Here is a 20953-nt window from a genome sequence, read left to right as displayed (position 1 = left end):
TTAGTTTAACCGCCAGGTGGAATTTTCATAAGTGTTTGATTGTATTTAAATGCTTAAATGGCTTTTGCCTGTCATATTTGTCTAATATTTTTTTTTGCTGGGGGCGGCACGGTGGTGTAGTGGTTAGCGCTGTCGGCCCACAGCAAGAAGGTCCGGGTTCGAGCCCCGTGGCCGGCGAGGGCCTTTCTGTGTGGAGTTTGCATGTTCTCCCCGTGTCCGCGTGGGTTTCCTCCGGGTGCTCCGGTTTCCCCCACAGTCCAAAGACATGCAGGTTAGATTAACTGGTGACTCTAAATTGACCGTAGGTGTGAATGTGAGTGTGAATGGTTGTCTGTGTCTATGTGTCAGCCCTGTGATGACCTGGCGACTTGTCCAGGGTGTATCCCGCCTTTCGCCCGTAGTCAGCTGGGATAGGCTCCAGCTTGCCTGCGACCCTGTAGAAGGATAAAGTGGCTAGAGATAATGAGATGAGATGAGATGTCAAAAGTTTCTTCTAAGTTCTTTTTCCTTTTCTGCTGCCAAATTGTTTAATAGTCTTGATGACAGTATCAAGAAATCTTTTTCTGTGAGGGCTTTTACTAATGGTCTAAAGTTAATTATTAGCCTGCGTATTTTGTACGTATTTACAGTAAGTATTGGCACTAATCTGAACTTTGATATTATTTCATCTGATGCTATGCAGAATTGTTCAGTGTAGTTTCTTATTATTGTTTCATTATTTTTATTATTATTATTATTATTATTATTATTATTATTATTATTATTATTAATCTTTAATTTTTATTTGAATATATTTATATTCATATTTTTTATCTATATTTTTATATACTTATACATAATTCCTTTAATTAAACACAGCTCCAATGTAAATACGGTTTATCTTTTTTGGATTCTGTGTATAATAAAATTTATAATAATAATAATAATAATAATAAAAGATTTTCACATGACTGTAGTGAATGGAAGCACACATTCGTTCACATTTTCTTTTGCCAGAAATTCTTTTTAGAATTCTGAAATATTTGAACTGAAACCCAGCTTGTGTTTTGTATTTGAAATATAGATAAAATATTAATTGTATTTATACTAAATTGTATAAATCCTAATTGTACTCTGACTAGCATAATGTTATTCCTTAGTGAAGTAATGTAATTTTAGTTTTCTGGCTTGGTATGGTGGACATCAAAGGTACAGACAATGTAGAACAAAATAACCAGTGAGAACAAATACAGGAAACGACCTTTACACTGAAAACACAGTGACGTGTTAATATACAGTAGCTGGGGCATCATCATCATCATCATCAGTTGCTAGTGGACCTCTATTACAGGTCCCTGATGATAGCCTGTATATCACGTTTAGTAGCTGTTAGATTTATTTTTGTGCTATATCTACTCTTGTGTGTCTCGAACCCTGTCTACTAACTCCGCCCAATGCCAACATCCAAAGTTAGAATTTTTTTCCCACTTTACCTGCACACATACTACAGGACTGGAGCGAGGAAGCACAGACAGGACTCACCATGATGTAATGTCTCTGCATCTCAGTCTTCTCACTGGCCAGCTTCTCACACTCCAGCTTCAGACTACGGATTGAAATAACACAACTGTGAACAACGGCTCTGCTTCAGATAAATAAAGTTACATCACAGCTTTAGCAACTAAAAGCAAAACAATTCCAGCAAGAAAATAATTTATTTCTTCATAAAATTAACACATTTAATTAATTATATCACAAATGAAATGCATACAGTCTCAGAAACTCAGATACTACATGCCTATTACTGCTCATTTACTATTAAGCTTGAGCTGATTGCCAGGCTTGTAAAATGTGTTGCTTTTTTTGTTTTAAATTAAATCTTTTAAAGATAATTAACGAGTGTCGACTGGTCAAGATATGAAAAATGTCGCTGCCATTTAAGAAATAACGGGGTCTGAAAATCTCACTGAAAAAATTTATTATTAGTAAAAGGATTGAACTTGTGACAGGCAAATGTTGGGAGTGCTTCCAGTTTGCATTTTTATTGAATCTGGTTTTCTTGATGATAATGTGTACAAACTTATGCTCCTTTACCTCTTGTCTAATGGCTTTTCCATCCATTATCCGTAGCTGCTTTATCCTGTTCTACAGGGTCGCAGGCAAGCTGGAGCCTATCCCAGCTGACTACGGGCGAGAGGCGGGGTACACCCTGGACAAGTCGCCAGGTCATCACAGGGCTGACACATAGACACAGACAACCATTCACACTCACATTCACACCTACGCTCAATTTAGAGTCGCCAGTTAACCTAACCTGCATGTCTTTGGACTGTGGGGAAACCGGAGCACCCGGAGGAAACCCATGCAGACACGGGGAGAACATGCAAACTTCACATAGAAAGGCCCTCGCTGGCCGCTGGGCTCAAACCCAGGACCTGCTTGCTGTGAGGTGACAGTGCTAACCACTACACCACCGTGCCACCCTCTAATGGCTTTTATTTTACTAATATACTGTTCAATATGGGCGGCACGGTGGTGTAGTGGTTAGCGCTGTCGCCTCACAGCAAGAAGGTCCAGGTTTGAGCCCCGTGGCCGGCGAGGGCCTTTCTGTGCGGAGTTTGCATGTTCTCCCCGTGTCCGCGTGGGTTTCCTCTGGGTGCTCCGGTTTCCCCCACAGTCCAAAGACATGCAGGTTAGGTTAACTGGTGACTCTAAATTGACCGTAGGTGTGAATGTGAGTGTGAATGGTTGTCTGTGTCTATGTGTCAGCCCTGTGATGACCTGGTGACTTGTCCAGGGTGTACCCCGCCTTTCGCCCGTAGTCAGCTGGGATAGGCTCCAGCTTGCCTGCGACCCTGCAGAACAGGATAAAGCAGCTAGAGATAATGAGATTAGACTGTTCAATATAGGTCTCCAGTTACAATATGGGTTATGACTAATGCCAAAACAGTTAAATTTATGTTGTTCGCGTCTAAATAATACTGTCATAACTTTTCTTTTCTAGTTCCTATCCTTCAACAAAATTATAACATTTTATAGGCGTCAGTACCTGCCTCAATCAAAAACACAAACTACATGTCCCTTGATCCCCAGCCAGCCAGAGAACTCAAACCACATCATATGACTGATCACAAGAAAGCAGCGGATCCCTTTTCACAATCTCCAGACTCCTAATCAGACGCACCTGTTCACAATTACACACACTCCTTTAAATAACTTTGTGAGGTCTTGCTTATTACTAATGCTGCCTTCAAGTCCTGTCGGAAAAATATCATAATTACTAGGTGAATGCACATGAGTGCAACCACAATGTCGTAATTACAACTCGGGAACTTGTATTTTTCTATGATGACCCCCCCAAAAAAAAACCAACACAAAGTCGGGGGTCGTTGAAAAATAACTGTTAAGTCTTCAGTTCTTTAGTTTCTTTCAGTAAGGCAAAATTGAACTTCTTGTCATTGATCTCATCTCATCTCATCTCATTATCTCTAGCCACTTTATCCTTCTACAGGGTTGCAGGCAAGCTGGAGCCTATCCCAGCTGACTACGGGCGAAAGGCGGGGTACACCCTGGACAAGTCGCCAGGTCATCACAGGGCTGACACATAGACACAGACAACCATTCACACTCACATTCACACCTCGTCATTGATGATACAAAAAATAAATATAAACAAAAGTCATTTTCTCACGGCATCTATTTTTTTTTTCTTATGCCATCCAATTTTACCGACCAAAACCACTTGATCCCACACCACATCTTAATCACGACCTCTGCGCTCATACTTACAAACTTCCAAGGACTTGAAGGCAACATTAGCCATGTATTCCTGTGGTTTTGCCTCGTGCTACTTTCTGTCGTTTCCTATTTCAGTCCATTTGTAGATCACTCAATCCTTAGCCTGATTTTTGGTTCTGATTATTACATTGCTTTTTTGGTTCATCTGCCTTCATTTACTCAATAACCCAAACCCTGCTTTTGTGTCCAAGCCTGAGCGTTGTTTATAACAGTAGGTTTCCTTTTCTCACAATAGAAAAACAAAGCATCATTTTAGTAGTGCAAATAAGTACAGCTTATCATCTCTAAGCTTGCAAAACAGATTACATGATGTAGCTCTGCATTTATGGAACACCTTACCTTGTGGAGCATGAATATGACCTTAATTGATTTGGGGGTTGAGGCTATATTAAACTTCCATCCATCCATCCATCCATCCATCCATTATCCCTAACTGCTTATCCTGTGCAAGGGGCAAGCTGGAGCCTATCCCAGCTGACTACGGGTGAAAGGCGGGGTACACCCTGGACAAGTCGCCAGATCATCGCAGGGCTGACACAGAGACAAACAACCATTCACACTCACATTCACACCTACGCTCAATTTAGAGTCACCAGTTAACCTAACCTGCATGTCTTTGGACTGTGGGGGAAACCGGAGCACCCGGAGGAAACCCACGCGGACACGGGGAGAACATGCAAACTCCACACAGAAAGGCCCTCGCCGGCCACGGGGCTCGAACCCAGACCTTCTTGCTGTGAGGCGACAGCACTAACCACTACACCACCGTGCCGCCCTAATGTAAGTACAATAAAGCCTTGATATGATGCAGCTTTATTTCTAAGGATACATCCATCTGTCAAATTAATAAATATAAAACATAAACACAAGCTCTATTTATATTAACAGTTACATAGTCTAGTCTACTCAAATTCTGTCACTGTTTAGCGCATCTCCGTTTGTGAGTCACATGAACACATCACATTTAAATGTTACACCATATTAGCTACAATTAAAGGCCTTTTCCCTTATATTTTAGTCAGTGTGAAAAGGCTCTGATGATGTGGACTGTCTAACAGAAAGGAAGTGAAAGGAAACTGAAAGGAAATGTTTAATATCATGATGATTATTCAACATTCTGCACTAGGTCACTATTCAAATTTAAGCAAATTTGGGATATTGATCATGTTAACGCATTTGTTTAAAAGAAAAAAAAAGGTCGACTTTTACTTTGGGCTTATCCCTGTTGAAGGGACAAGAGTCAGATGAAACTCCAGTGGATTTTGCTCTACAACAGATCATCAGGTTTAACACAAACATGAGGAGTCCGTGAGAGCTTGAGTGCTGAATAAGAAACTTTTCTTTCTGGTTGTTACTAAAATGTTATTTGAAATTACATTTCTTTTTTAGTACATTAAAAGAGAATGCAAAGTAGAAGAATTTTCACGAATAGTTTCAGATTTTTGGACCCCACTGTACTTGTTTGTTTGTTAAAATGTATAATGCACACTCCTGAGAAAAAATAAATAAATGGGCCAAACCTCAATTGAAAAATACTGGGTTTGGCCTATTTTTTGCCCATGAGTGTATAAATAAATTTGCCATGTTGTTACTTGTTTTTTGCCAACTTCCAATGCCAATTCATGAATCATGAAGTGATATTTGCTTACTCCAATTTCTATATACTTGTTATTCTATACTTTATTCAATGCTTATACATTTTTAGAAAGTTGTTGTCTAGACAGACTTCAATTAAAGCTGACGAGTTAAAGATTCATTAAAAGAGTCCTCATCTTCACTTCTTGTAATAGAGCCCAGGGATGGGTGAGAATAGACTAAATCACACTGAACTAAGAATTAAGCAGTGTTAGTGCTAAATTCAACTAGCAGCCCCAGGATCATGTCTGTTCCTCACCTGTGGTACTGGGCCTGGAGGAACTGGAACTCCTCTTTAATCCGGTCCAACGTCTCCAGCACAGTGAACTTGAAGGACTGGCCAGGCTGTAGTGGGACCTGAGAGAGAGAGAGAGAGAGAGAGAGCAGATCATACAACTCATCCAGTATATAGGACACAGTTATAGAAGGGAATTATTTCCTCTGCCAATTTTGTTAGATGTTTTCACCACCATTTGTTTGCTTGTTTGACTGTGCCCAACATAACTCAAAGTAGTGAACAGATTTTGAAATTCTGACGAAAGGTGGGCCATGGGCCAAGGAACAATTGATTAGATTTGATGTAAATCATGTGAATCCAGGATCCAGATATGTATGCGAATCCTGGATTTTTTTTTGTCTGTTCCCAACGTGACTCAAAAAGTAATGAAAGGATTTTGATGAAATTTGGTGTACAGCTTTAGTATTACCCTAGGTTTGAGTGAGTTGATTTTGATGTTGATAATATGTGGCTTGATGGACCTATGCGCTCTACCGAGTGCCCTTCTAGTTTATAGTCTGGTTACCCAGATGAGGATGGGTTCCCTTTTGAATCAGCTCATTCATTCGGGATAAATTTATATATTTAAAAACATATATCCAGGGGTGTTGTGGCTCAGGTGGCTAAGGCGCCATGCCATAAATCCAGGGAGCCGGGTTCGATTCCGACCCGAGGTCATTTCCCGATCCCTCCCCGCCTCTCTCTCCCGCTCATTTCCTGTCCTGTGTCTACACTGTCCTGTCCAATAAAAGGTGAAAAAAAAGCCCCAAAAAACACCATATATCCATCCATCCATTATCTGTAGCTGCTTATCCTGTTCTACAGGGTCGCGGGCAAGCTGGAGCCTATTCCAGCTATAGGTGAGAGGCGGGGTACCGGTACACCCTGGACAAGATGCCTGGTTATCGCAAGGCTGACACACAACCATTCACACCTACAGTCAATTTAGAGCCACCAATTAGCCTAACCTGCATGTCTGTGGGGGAAACCGAAGCACCCAGAGGAAACCCACGCAGACATGGGGAGAACATGCAAATTCCACACAGAAAGGCCCTCGCTGGCTGCAAACCCAGGACCTTCTTGCTGTGAGGCGACAGTGCTAACCACTACACCACCGTGTAGTGAATTGAATTCATCAGTCCATATAACAGCTCCATTATTTCACTTGCTATGTCTGCACATGAGGTTTGTCAGAACAAATGTTGCTGTTCAAACACTATTTGAATTTCCATAATATTTCACATTTAAAGGCAGTAAATATATACTTTTGTTATACACACAATGTAAGTCTATCTAAAAACATTTCCTAAACTTTTTGCACAATTGACTTCTTTTGTGGGTGGCACGGTGGTGTAGTGGTTAGCACTGTCGCCTCACAGCAAGAAGGTCCGGGTTTGAGCCCCGTGGCCGGCGAGGGCCTTTCTGTGTGGAGTTTGCATGTTCTCCCCGTGTCCGCGTGGGTTTCCTCCGGGTGCTCCGGTTTCCCCCACAGTCCAAAGACATGCAGGTTAGGTTAACTGGTGACTCTAAATTGACCGTAGGTGTGAATGTGAGTGTGAATGGTTGTCTGTGTCTATGTGTCAGCCCTGTGATGACCTGGCGACTTGTCCAGGGTGTACCCCGCCTCTCGCCCGTAGTCAGCTGGGATAGGCTCCAGCTTGCCTGCGACCCTGTAGAACAGGATAAAGCGGCTACAGATAATGAGATGAGATGAGACTTCTTTTGTCAAATTGGATGCAGGAATAGTTAAATATTTAAGTATCATGTAGCTATCTTCTAATTACATATAATAAAAAATAAATTAAAAAAACCTAACAAATTACGTGTCCCAATCTGATACTGTATTCAAGTGATTTTCTGTTTTCAACAGGCATTATCAGAGTTAGTCTTTCTCTGGAACTAAATCTCAAAAGGGTGTTCTATTGGGTATATAGTGTGTTATGTACAGTCAAGTCCATAAACATTTTGAAAATGTTATTATTATTTGGTTAGCTGTCTACCACAGTATATTGGGGTTAAAATTAAATAGTCTTAAAATGAAAGAACACACCGGTGAGCTCATACCAAATGCCCCGAAAGACCACAGAAAACAACCGTGGTGGATGACAGAAGAATTCTTTTCAACAGTTCCTTCATAACTGTTGGCCAGATCAAGAACAACTTCCAGGAGGCAGGAGCATCTGTGTCAAAGTCAACAACCAAGAAAAGCCTTCACCAAAGTGAATACAGAGAGTTTACCACAAGATGCAAACCATTGGTAAGCCTCAGACAGGAAGACCAGGAAGACCAAAGAAGTTTACCAAAACATATTTTTTAAAAAGCCCATACACTTCTGGAAAAACATCCTACGGACACATGAGACAAAGATCAACTTGTACTAGAATGATGGGAGGAGAAGAGTGGAGAACGGAAAGAACTGCTCATGATCCAAAGCATACCACTTCATCTTATGGCATGGGCATTTATGGCCACATATATGTATTTTATTTTATTTTTTTATTCCATCCACATTCACTGGATATAAGCAATCGCATGCTCTGATTGGCTACTCTACTACTAGGATATCAGCTCATATACCGTGAGTAGAGAAAAACAAAACTGTGGAGCATGTTACTGAACCAACCGAGGACGAAATAAAAACGCTACTCGAAAACAAAATCCCAAAAAATACAAAAAAGCAACAAAATATGAAATAAAGGTATTTGATGGTAAGAACATATCTTTTTTTTTTAATTTTCAAGAATTATTATTATTATTATAACCTACCGACTTGTCCAGGGTGTACCCCGCCTCTCGCCCATAGTCAGCTGGGACAGGCTCCAGCTTGCCTGCGACCCTGTAGAACAGGATAAGCGGCTACAGATAATGGATGGATGGATTATTATTATAGCATTTTTCACAAATTGCTACTGTCATTTCGCCAATTTGTTTTACATTCTAAGCGGAAATTATTTTGTCAGGTGTTTTATATAAAGTTTTTATTTATCAAATTTGCAACAAAAAAAAATGCTCCGTTTCTCAAAATCCAGTGCATGTAGATATAATAAAACAGTTATTCCACTCAATCTCATTGTACATGGCTTATTGACAATTCGGTGCTATGCGCCTCGTTGTGTATCAGCTCATGTACGACTCGATTTCGTGGAATAACTCTTAAATATTCTGCTTAGAGTCAGCCAGATGCTTCAAAATGGATGGTGCTTCATAAAGCAGATGGACAACGACACAAAGCATATTTCAAAAGTATCCCAAGACTTTTTAAGGCAAAGAAGTCGAATATTCTGCAATGGCCAAGTGAATCACCTGACCTGAATCCAGTTGAGCATGTATTTCATTTGCTGAAGGCAAAACTGAAGGAAAAACTTCCTAAGAATAAGCAAAAACTAAAGATAGTTGTAGTAAAGTCCTGGCAGAGCATCACCAGGGAAGAAACTTGGCGTGTGGTGATGTCTACAGGTTCCAGACTTCAGGCAGTCATTGACTTCAAAAGAATTCCAACCAAGTGTTAAAAATGAAAATTTAATATATGATTACGTTAGACTGTCCAATTATTTTTGGTCCATTAAAAACGTGGACCAAATAAAAAGTGCTATAATTCCTACACTCTTCACCTGATTTTGGATTTACCTCATTAATTCCCTTACTTACTCTAATTTCACTAGCTATTTAAAGCATGGGCCACACTTAAAATGGCTGCCTTTCCTGCTCAAATCTTCAGCTCTTTCGAAGACCTGTGTTGCCCCTCGTTTTCCAAACGCTGTAGCACACTGCAGGACACGTGAGAAGAGTAGCTAAAAGTTTGCAGCTTTCAGAAGGAGCTTAATTAGTCTAGACAAGTGAATTTCAATTAAATTTCAATTAAGTGAACGGTGGAGGTCAGCCACTCCACGGGCTATGTGGTAATTAAGCTGCAGGCTCAGCATTGGCTGGATGAGTTCAGTACATAGAGCACAGACGTGTATGTGTGTGTGTCTGTAGATATATCCTCACTGACCTTTTTCCACTCAGACAGACATAAACAGACAGTGTTTGTTCACGCTAACTACCCTTTAGTGAACATCTTTTAGCGCTATTACTACAACAGAGGCAGTTAATACTATTAATTGCATTATGTTGAAATAGAAAACAGAATACAAGTAAACCAGATCTAAGCAAGAAAAAGGACCGTGCAATATAGAAATATAGATCAACCTGCTGATAATTATGTTCTCCTAAATTGTTGTAAAAAGACATTTCACGTTTACTAAGATTCACAAAGCTGAGTAATCAAATTAAATCGTCTATCACGTAATTGTAGGTCAACAGTGTGCGGTGCATGATAGACGTGGATTTCTTGTTCCTGATGCCCTACTGGACGAAATACACAGCCATCAACATGATGAACACAAAAGTGTATGTTTTTCTTTCAAAAACATACAATACTGTGCAAAAGTCTTCGGCACATGTACCTAAGTAAATGCTGTAAAAGCAAAGGTGCCTTCAAAAAGAATGAAATTAAATGTTTTCTACATGAAAAAGCTTCTCTAATGAGCAGTAAACTGTAATAAATTAAATAAATATTTGGTGTAACAACTCTTTGTCTTTAAATATGTATCGGTGCATGTTTGCCGTTTTATACGAAAATTGACTGTCACGCTTGCAGGTGGTAATATCTCCTTATAGTCTTCATTCTTTTTATTGTATAAAAACAAAAAATCTAAAATGTTTTTACTGACCCAATAATGCAGAAGTCCTAAGTACTAAGACTTATGCCTAAGACTTTTGCATCGTACTGTACACTTACTGATCACTTTATTAGAAATGCCTGTACCTGTTTATTCATACAATTATCCAATCAGCCAATCATGTGACAGCAACACAATGCATAAAATCATGCAGATACGGGTCAAGAGCTTCAGTTATTTTTCAGACATCAGAATAAGAACAAGAGTGCGCTGAGAGCACAATGTCCCCCGCTGGCAACTAAGCCATAACTCTGGTAAAATGCGACTGAATTGAACGAAATTGCAATCTGCATATTACCGAAATATAACAGAGAATCCTGTCAAGTTTCATGAAATTCCTCCAAAAATTATGAGAAGAGTTGATTTCAGAAGGTGAGCACCCTTCCCGGGACGGACGGATGGATGGACGAACGGACATCGCCACGACATAATCCCCCTTTGGGCGTTTCAGCCAGCGGGGGATAAAAATTGTGAGGGAAGTTGATTTCAGAAAGCAAGCACACCTTGATGAAATTGGCAAAGTACAAATTTGTTAACAATCAAGGGCATAACTCTGGTAAAATCTGCCCAAATTAAACGAAATTTCAACATGCGTATAACTGTCATATAACAAAGCCTTTTGCCAAGTTTGGTGAAATTCCTCCACAGATTGTGAGAGGAGTTGATTTCAGAAGAATGTACACCCTCATGAAACTGTCAAAGTACAAGTTATTTAACCAAGGGTCAAAACTCTGGTCAAATTTTCACAAATGAAATTAAATTGCAATATGCATATTAGCGTCATATAACAAGGCTTTTTGCCAAGCTTCGAGAAATTCGTCCAAAAATTGTGAGAGGAGTTGATGTCAGAAGGTGAGCACACCTTCATGAAATTGTGAAAGTACAAAGTTGTAAATCAAGGGCCACGACTCTGGTAAAATGCGACTGAATTGAACAAAATAACAAATATGCGTACTACCGACATATAACAATGCATTTTGCCAAGTTTGGTGAAATTCCTCCACAAATTGTGAGAGGAGTTGATTTCAGAAGGAAAACACACTCTCATGAAATTGTCAAATTATAATTTTGTTAATCAACGGCTGTAACTCTGGTAAAATGTGACCCAATTGAATGAAATTACAGTATACGCATTACCAACATATAACAAAGAATCCTGCCAAGTTTCGTGAAATTCCTCCAAAAATTGTGAGAGGAGTTGATTTCAGAAGGTGAACACCCTTCCCGGGACGGACGGACAGATGGACAAACATCGCCATGACATAATCCCTCTTCAGGCCTTTCAGCCAGCGGGGATAAAAATGTGATCACAATGACTTTGACTGTGGCATGGGTGTTGGGGCCAGATGGGCAGGTTGGCGCCAGAAACTGCTGATCTGGGATTTTCATACACAACATTTCTAGAGTTTACACAGAATGGTGTGAAAAACAAAAAACATCCAGTGAGCAGCAGTTCTACAAGCGGAAATACCTTATTTAATCATAAATAAAAATAAACATAAAATAAAATGACTGAAATTCATGTATAATACTTATTCAGACCAAACATCATAAAATCAACAAAAAATTAACAGTAAAAATATTTCTATATAACTGTAAAAACAGCATGTTCTATTTTCATGTGTTAAAAAATCAGATTGGAGGTTGTTGTTCCCCCCAGGATTTTCTGCCTGATACTGATACTGTATCTCTGACCAGTGCCATCTCTACACCTAAGCTCTCTATTATCCATTCATGAGATTTACACTCCAAATTGTTGTGGTATCAGAAGTTCTCCATTTCAAACAGACACGCTACATTTGAGACAAAGCACACGTGCACCTGCAACGGAACAGGTTTTGAAACCTTTCTTCGGTAATGTAGTGGAGTGTTTGGTGCAGCATGCTGCAGCATTTCCCAATTTAACTCTGTAAGCAAACACTGTGTAGCTAACAAACTCTGTGGAAAGGCTGCTCCATGACACTGGGGTCTGCTCAGCATGGAGTCATTTCTAATACTGCACTGTGATAATACTATAAACCTGTTAAAAGGTTAGGCAATTTTCTTCATAGGAAAATTTAATACCGGCACATGCCTAGACGTAAACACACAAACAGGAACAGGTTTAGAATGTCTGCTTAGTAACTGAGTGTCAGACAGCAGGGGGATCTGGAAAACCCAAAATGATCCAGCTAATCTAGGGGTGTGTGTGTGTGTGTGTATATGTGTGTGTGTGTGGTAAGACAGACACACACAAAGCCATATGAGATAGCAGTCAGTCAGGCGCAATTTAGATGAGCAGGAGCGAGTGAGAATTACCAAGGATTATCTACTGAGAGGGTGGAGGATGAGAAGCTGAGAAACAGAGAGAGGAAGACAGAAAAAGAGAGAAAGATAAAAAATAGAGTACATACAATAACAAAAACAACAGCAACAACAACTATTATTATTATTATTATTATTATTATTATTATTATATATGGACAGCAGCATTCTCGCACCCAAGGTCATTTTACAAACACACAACAACACAAAATAATGATTTAAAAAACTAAAGACAGAGAGACAAAGAACGAGTGAGAGAATGTCAAATCCCAACACTTTAAAATCTCCCACACTTCCTCTTTTTATCACCATCACCCCCAAATGCTAATATTTTATTAATGTTATGGTGGTTTCCTATCATAGTATTTCATTATTAATAATCATGATAACCATAACAAACGACGATCATATTGTTATTTGATGGTATTTCTACCTAAAAGTGCAAAATGAAAAAATGTGTTGGCTGTAAATGCCTAATAATGTGCTGTGTATACAAACAGATTCATTGCGGAAACACTGTTACTAAGCATAAAAGTGACTACAGAAGATTCACTGTGCAAATTAATATGACCAAAGGGCAGGTATTAAATTTCCAGAGGCCCATTTTTGCAGTTTGAACTGAATTTGCAAATTAGTCTCCCGATATTATGTATCAGTCTCACAAAATAACGTTGAAGTTTCTTGAATTTTTTAAACGTTACTGTGGTAATTCTGGTTTCATATGCGCCACTCATTTGCACTGCTGATGTCAGCAGCATTTATAAGAGAGCCTGTGTAAAAGTTCTCCTCGACACATTCAGTATCCCTTACGTACAAAAACCTCCCTGTGGTTTCTGTCTGGCAAATTTCAATTACAATTCTACACTTTGGCGTGTCTCAGTGAGATTTGAACTCGCCATGTATGTTGAGATCATTTAGCATATGCGGAAAAAAATAAAAAAAAACATTTAAATTTTTTTCCCTCTGCCTATTTTGCACATGACATCACTGACATGCGACAATTACAATTATTCTTTGTAAACCACTTGCAATAAGCCCACTAACCGCAGGTACAATTAATCAGATTGTGCACTCACAGGTTAGCAGTCTTTTTTTTTGGGAGCTTAGTCAATTAGGACCAGGCTACGTGCCATGTCGTTTCTTATATGAGTGATTCCACGCTTATGGGTACTGAAATGGGGACATGAACTTATTTTTAAAAATTCACCTAAAACCATTTCTTTTTTTACCATCAGGTCACAAAACATGTAATCTTTAATGAATGATATGTTAAAAGATAACTTTAATTTTCTGAGATGTAATAAAAACATATTTATATGCCAAAGTCAAGCCTATGAGTTCCAAAATGATGTCTGTTACATTACTTCTGTTACGATTGTCCATCTCGCGTCTGTTACAAATTAATTACGATCTAGCTATATACCATGTTAATCTTATTGAAAGAATGTGTATGTTTATTCTACTACACATGTTTATTAATTATATTTGCTAAAACATCACCTTCCTATGTTTCAAAAAGTAATTCTACATTGTTAAAATTGAGAATATATATGTCCACAACACTTCTGTTACGTTCTGACTTTGGCATATAAATATGTTTTTATTACATCTCAGAAAATTAAAGTTATCTTTTAACATATCATTCATTAAAGATTACATGTTTTGTGACCTGATGGTAAAAAAAGAAATGGTTTTAGGTGAATTTTTAAAAATAAGTTCATGTCCCCATTTCAGTACCCATAAGCGTGGAATCACTCATATATGGAATTATTTGATTGAGTTTAGTAAGTATTGTTTGAAATCTGATGTCTGCATACTGCAAAAATTAGCACACACCCCATTTTGGATTTTCTGTACAGTTTAAGACAATCAAAGAAGTGACTGGTTGAGGGGTTTTTGTGTGTGTGTGTGTTACTCACTGTGAGGTTTTGCTCACAAAATCTATTTGCGCTCGATGTCTATAACACGAAACTGTTCAGTGCCGGAATTCCATTGATATGCAGTAAATGTACTTTTCCAGACAAACAGTGCAACTAGGCCTTAATTATGAAAGAAATTAGGCCCGGTGGTTTACCTATAGAACATTTTAAAAAGAAATTACTGGTGCTTGGAATATGACGGAATCTCAATAAAAGCTCTTTTTTGATCGGATGATATAATCTGAATTATCAGTGAAAGAGACACACAGAGAAAATGACACAGAGAGATATCAACATAACTCTATCAACAGGGTCCCCTAGCAGCAGTGAGGGATGAACCTTTCCTCTGATGTTCCCTGACGTCTGATCACTCTGTGTGTGAGTGTTTGAGCTAACTGCAGTGCCAGAGTTCAGACTGGGTGGTGAATGTTCAGGCACTATTTCTGAAGCGTCTGTGCCAGTTGCATCACTGCCTCTTCCAAAATAGTCAGGAGACAGCCAAGGCCATGAAATAATTATCGGCTGGTGAAATATTTAGCAAAAAAAAAAAAGCAGAGATGAGCAGTGCCAGAGTGTGAAGGGATAGGGAGTATAGCTGTGATCCTGGGAGAGTATAAATGCCTTTGCATGCACAAGATTTCCACATTGTTTGAACTCTCCTCCACTCTCTAACCATTGCTAAACCCTGCTAGGCAGATCAGGCTCCTCGTCTATACCCAGTAGAATCATGGTAAGAACCACAGCTGGATTCTGCATGCTACAGTCCAGCAAAAGGCACTGGAACTGGGCACTCAGGTAATCAGTGCCAGCCTCCATCTCCCAGCACAAACCAGTGTTCCAGCAGCTGCTATGCAGTAGCTTTCTACTCCATCTTAAACCTGATTTAACATTCCAGATTCTACAGACTCAGTGAGTCGCCTGCAACGTGGCTTCAGCACAGCTTGCTCTGTCTCTCTTCGTGGGGTCGACCCAAAGCTGCAAATCCAATGCTGGATTAGAAAATGCACGCTGGCAGGGGAAAAACAACCTGGTGCCTTTCCAAACCTATTCTCAGCTCACTTCTCTCACCTCAATGGCTTTGGCTGACGAAAACATTTGATTAGAATGGAAAGCCATAACTGACTGTAACCTGTTTAGGCTCCAAAATCCTGCAGTGTTACATAGGTGCGTTGCTCAAAATCTGCAGTCAGAATGAAACAAAGGAAGGGCAGTGAGAAGAACATGTGCCAAAATGAGCAGCTCCTAGCTAAGTGAGCATGTGTGAGGCCTGGGGTTGGATATTTGGCGTAGATGCTTCCCTTGGCCACCTGATTAGTGCAAGAAAAATTGGCTGTCTCTCTCTCCCACACACACACACACACACACACACATGCATACTGTACATTGGAACAGATATTTTCAATAAAAAGCAGGAAGAGCAAGTTAATGATTGATGAAAACTGCTAAGGATGCATGATGTCTTTTAAAATTTTTTTCAACAATATTGACGTCAATACCCAACATCCTCTTAGTAATTAAGCTAACTCGCAGGCCTACGGTCAGCATGCAGTTTGTGTCCTATGGTTATGGTCATGATCTGTCTTGCCAGTTAAATTCCTACAGATTAATCATATAAACATCCCAATCCAATAGAATAACAGTGTCGCCCATGTACCAAAGCCGAACTCTTTTAGTAATTAGGCGCACGTGATGATGTGCAGATGCTGTGATCAGACGTGGTCCACACATACTCATTTAGCTAAGAGATGCTCTTTCTGCCTCTTATTTTGATCCTCTTCTATTGAATCTGCCCCAGTTTCTAGCTGGTGCAACATTTTAGGAGGCACATAAGGGAGATTTCTATCACACTCCCAAACAGAGGCAGTGCTTCATGAGTATTGCTAATATTTTGTGGATAAATTATACAAGCCACGAGAATCATTCTTCCAAAGGATACGCCCTCGGTTGGTGTTTTGATGATGATGTGAAACACATCACTCCAAAATCTCTATTGAGCAGTCAATCTGAAAGAGACACTCCCATGCAGAAACGGGATAACAGTGAACATTCAGAAGAACTTTCTTTTGATTTGCAGTGACTGAAACCATGACAAAATGGACCCAAACCATGACAGCAAAATAAACAAAAGCTCCCCAGAGCACAACAGAGCTTCTGCTTTTCCCTTTTAATTTGTCACAAGTCTGTGTACATGCACAGGGTCGGGAGCAGCTCTGCATAAATATACATTCCAGACAGCAGACAATTTTCGCAAACGCACATACATACAATCCTTTCCTTCAAATATAGACTGCACTAGAGCAATCTGCAGGGGATTCACACACCCATATCATCATGTCATGTGTTCACACCACTACACTCCATTACTTAATGTATAAGATTACCTACGCTCTCATGAAAGGTGTGCAGTGTTTATCCCAAATAAGTCTTCAGCTTTCATCTGAAGAGCTGGCTCATGTTACTAACGGCTTGCACCACGGAAGCGTGTGTCCCAGTGTGTTTGCTGTGGAGAAGCAGCCTAGAGTCGATCATACCGTGCTATCTTAATTTTAACCTAAACTCAGATGATCTGAGATCTGAAGACACAGTCACCTCTGTGTGGTCTGGTTCCAAGCGGGTGCCAAGGTTTATGTTTTGTAACTGCAGAAAAGTTGAGGCAGGATGGTGATGGGCCTTGAAAAATAAACAAACAAAACAACAAAAAGTGAAGTGTTCGGTTAGCATACCGAAAGATGTCAATCAAACTGCGTAACTCTCTTGTAAATTTGTATTTATCCAAACAGCAGTTTTTGTTGTAGAATAATAAATGGCACTTTTATTCATCTCATCTCATCTCATCATCTGTAGCCGCTTTATCCGGTCCTACAGGGTTGCAGACAAGCTGGAGCCTATCCCAGCTGACTACGGGCGAAAGGCGGGGTACACCCTGGACAAGTCACCAGGTCATCACAGGGCTGACACATAGACACAGACAACCATTCACACTCACATTCACACCTACGGTCAATTTAGAGTCACCAGTTAACCTAACCTGCATGTCTTTGGACTGTGGGGGAAACCGGAGCACCCGGAGGAAACCCACGCGGACACGGGGAGAACATGCAAACTCCACACAGAAAGGCCCTCGCCGGCCACGGGGCTCGAACCCAGACCTTCTTGCTGTGAGGCGACAGCGCTAACCACTACACCACCGTGCTGCCCACTTTTATTCTTTTAAATTGAAATTTTAAATTGTACTTTTATTTTTCTTTAATACAAAATAAGAAGTACAAACAGGAAATGATTATCTTGGCCTTTCGTACCAAAATTATATAAAAAATACAATTATGACCCTAAAATGAGGCGGCACGGTGGTGTAGTGGTTAGCGCTGTCGCCTCACAGCAAGAAGGTCCGGGTTCGAGCCCCATGGCTGGCGAGGGCCTTTCTGTGCGGAGTTTGCATGTTCTCCCCGTGTCCGTGTGGGTTTCCTCCGGGTGCTCCGGTTTCCCCCACAGTCCAAAGACATGCAGGTTAGGTTAACTGGTGGCTCTAAATTGACCGTAGGTGTGAATGTGAGTGTGAATAGTTGTCTGTGTCTATGTGTCAGCCCTGTGATGACCTGGCGACTTGTCCAGGGTGTACCCCGCCTTTCACCCGTAGTCAGCTGGGATAGGCTCCAGCTTGCCTGCGACCCTGTAGAACAGGATAAAGCGGCTACAGATAATGGATGGATGGACCCTAAAATGAAACTGTGTACCGTTGGCGATGACTATTTCAGGTAGGATAAGGCTTATAACCACTCCTATCCAATCCCAACACCAAGGGATGGACAATTTGGCAAAATATCATAGCACAATACTGGAGCTTTTGAATCCTTACATGTATATTAGTCTTTATGCTTGCTAACAAGTGCAAGCAGAACTTTTTAAAAACACTCGCAAACCTTTAAAATTATATTCTATATTACAGCTAAAAACACGAAAATACATCAACGACTTGTTTCTGTAACCGTCTGCCACGACAAAAGTACTGCTAATCTTCTCTAAAAAGCCCACTGTGGCATAAATTATCACAGTATAACATCACATAGCACAACCCTGACACCAACTCCAAAAATCCAGTGGTGTCAATGATCGCTACCACTGTTCCTGGCACGGTTTGCCTTGTAAAGCATGTCTTAACTCATACACACTACACACACGTAGGAACAGAACAAACAGAGGCTGGCACTGACAAGATTTCATGATGCCTACGATGTGCAAGATCTGCCTGTCTTGTAACTGAGCTGATAGTGATGACTGAGAAGTTGAAGAGTTTCTGAAGAATATACTTGATTTTGTCATCTGTTTGGCAACTCATCATGTTACAAATACATGTCGATGATCCCAAACAGTATGAACCGAGCAAACACATCCCCCAACTTGAAAGGCATAGATGCATACGCTCAATCACATTCTTCTTTCCATTTTCTCTGCTGCAAGTGAGATATAAAAAGAAACACCTGCTATAATTGCCCTCTGGAGTTTATCCCTCGTCGAGAAGGCTCTCTATGGCTGTAAGTTCAGTAATACAGCAGCTTTGCATGTATGATGATAAGGCAGTGATACAGTATAGAGTGTTGTATGGAGAGATATTTTAATCAGGCTGTGCTGGGGTAATCGTTTCACGCCAGCTGAATGAGACTGAATTATGGATTCTCAGTGGTCTCTAGCGGGAATACATCAAACAGGCCACTGACCCATATGCTTTCAACACCTACCTGATAACAAGCAAGCTCGCTGTGACTGGTCCTCCTTTCCATGAACTGAAGTGTGTAACATGCCAGAAGGATATTATACAAAGTATAATACACACACACACACACACACACACACACACACACACACGGAGTGCTATTCCGCCCACACAACTTAAAATAAACTGGCTACTGAGAACACCTGGGTGCAGCTGACAGGCGCGTGTGTGTGTGTGTGTGTGTGCGTGTGTGTGATTGAAAGACTCTGAAGAGAGAGACATCTCTCTCCCAGGAACTGTTTCATCTCTGTCTTTCTTGTTCTTACAGCTTACTCTTCACTGAACTAGAGAGGAGTGCATGTGCATATGTGCATCCCTAAAAAAAGAGAAGGGATTTAGAACAGCAAATAGACTGAGAGAAGGAAGATAAAAGCAAAGGAGTGTCATGCACTTACCGGGTGTCTACCCTGTGGGTACATGGTCAGTGCAGAGACGCTCGTTAGGAGTCTGATGGATAATGGGTTCCCTCAGCTCTTTGCACTCCTGTAAAGGAGAAGTAGCAGGGTTTCTCTCTCTCTCTCTCTCTCTCTCTCTTCGCAGGGATGGAGCCCAGGATCCAGAGTTGGGAACCTGGCTTCAGCCTCCGAGTTTGGACAAACTCAGTGTATCCAAAAAGGGCTGATGCAAAATTAATTCCAGAAACTCCCACTGCTGACTTTTTCTCCACCTTTCCTCCTTAGAGGAGTCAAAGTCACACTCTCAGCTGTCCTCCTCTCTCCCTCTCTGATGACTCTGAATGCTCTGATGAAGCCGCAGTCACATCCAACTGTCCCTTCTCTGTCCTTCCTCAAAGCACACCAACAAGGTCCAAAAACAAACACACACCTCCATCCGAATCGAGCCAAGCGACTTCCTCCTGTAACACAGAGACACAAACTAAAGGGATTTTTTTTTTCCCCAGCTGGACTGAGAGTGGAAAAGAAATGGGCAGAGGGTCAAAAAACGAGGATGGGAGAGAGAGCTTTGTTTTTAATTTAAATCAGAGAGGGAGAGAAAAAAAACACAGGAAAGCAGGAAAGAACAGCAGGTCACTGGAAGATCCAGCAGGCTTTTCAGCAGCGAGCCCTAGACTGTAATATATTGTGCCTGTTGGCTTCAACACAAACATGAACAGCCTGCTCTAGCTGGAGTTAAGGTGGAACAGCAGAGATAGCTGAGGAGGAAAGAGAGCAAGAATAAGAGGCGCAGAGAGAGAGAGAGCATACTTATTCGACTATGTGACCAAGACCCTGGTATATATGGGTGATACGTGGCTTAATTACTGACACCATGGTTAAGCAATAACTGCAATGTACAATTAATGCATACTAAGCAACCTAACAAATGTTATTGTTCGCAATGAACAAAGTTGTAAATTTTGAAAGGTTTGTCAACTGACAATTAATCAATAATGATGCAAACTGAGACATACAAGGAAATCCCACCCATGCTGTTCCATGAAACAAAAAACGTTTCCTAAGTTTACTAGCGGGCGGCACGGTGGTGTAGTGGTTAGCGCTGTCGCCTCACAGCAAGAAGGTCCTGGGTTCGAGCCCAGTGGCCGGCA

At 40.6% G+C, this 20953-nt stretch overlaps 1 protein-coding gene across 4 annotated transcripts in view; it reads right to left on the bottom strand.

Moving 5' to 3' along the window:
- tle2b (TLE family member 2, transcriptional corepressor b) overlaps positions 1-20444 on the bottom strand; it is a 143825-nt gene extending 123381 nt beyond the window's left edge. For all 4 annotated transcript variants that reach the window (XM_060941484.1, XM_060941485.1, XM_060941486.1 and 1 more), the window contains exons 1-3: positions 19803-20444; positions 5672-5769; positions 1522-1585 (exon numbers count right to left, since the gene is read on the bottom strand). In XM_060941484.1, the coding sequence (XP_060797467.1) occupies positions 1522-1585; positions 5672-5769; positions 19803-19826 (186 nt within the window). In that variant the 5' untranslated portion in view covers positions 19827-20444. The remainder of the gene's footprint in view (positions 1-1521; positions 1586-5671; positions 5770-19802) is intronic.
- Between the last annotated feature and the right edge of the window lie 509 nt (positions 20445-20953).

Source organism: Neoarius graeffei, chromosome 15 (assembly GCF_027579695.1).
Source record: "Neoarius graeffei isolate fNeoGra1 chromosome 15, fNeoGra1.pri, whole genome shotgun sequence".
In the NCBI taxonomy this organism is placed as follows: domain Eukaryota; kingdom Metazoa; phylum Chordata; class Actinopteri; order Siluriformes; family Ariidae; genus Neoarius; species Neoarius graeffei.
Note: the sequence above shows the minus strand (reverse complement) of the source record. Positions and strands in the feature narration are given on the sequence as shown.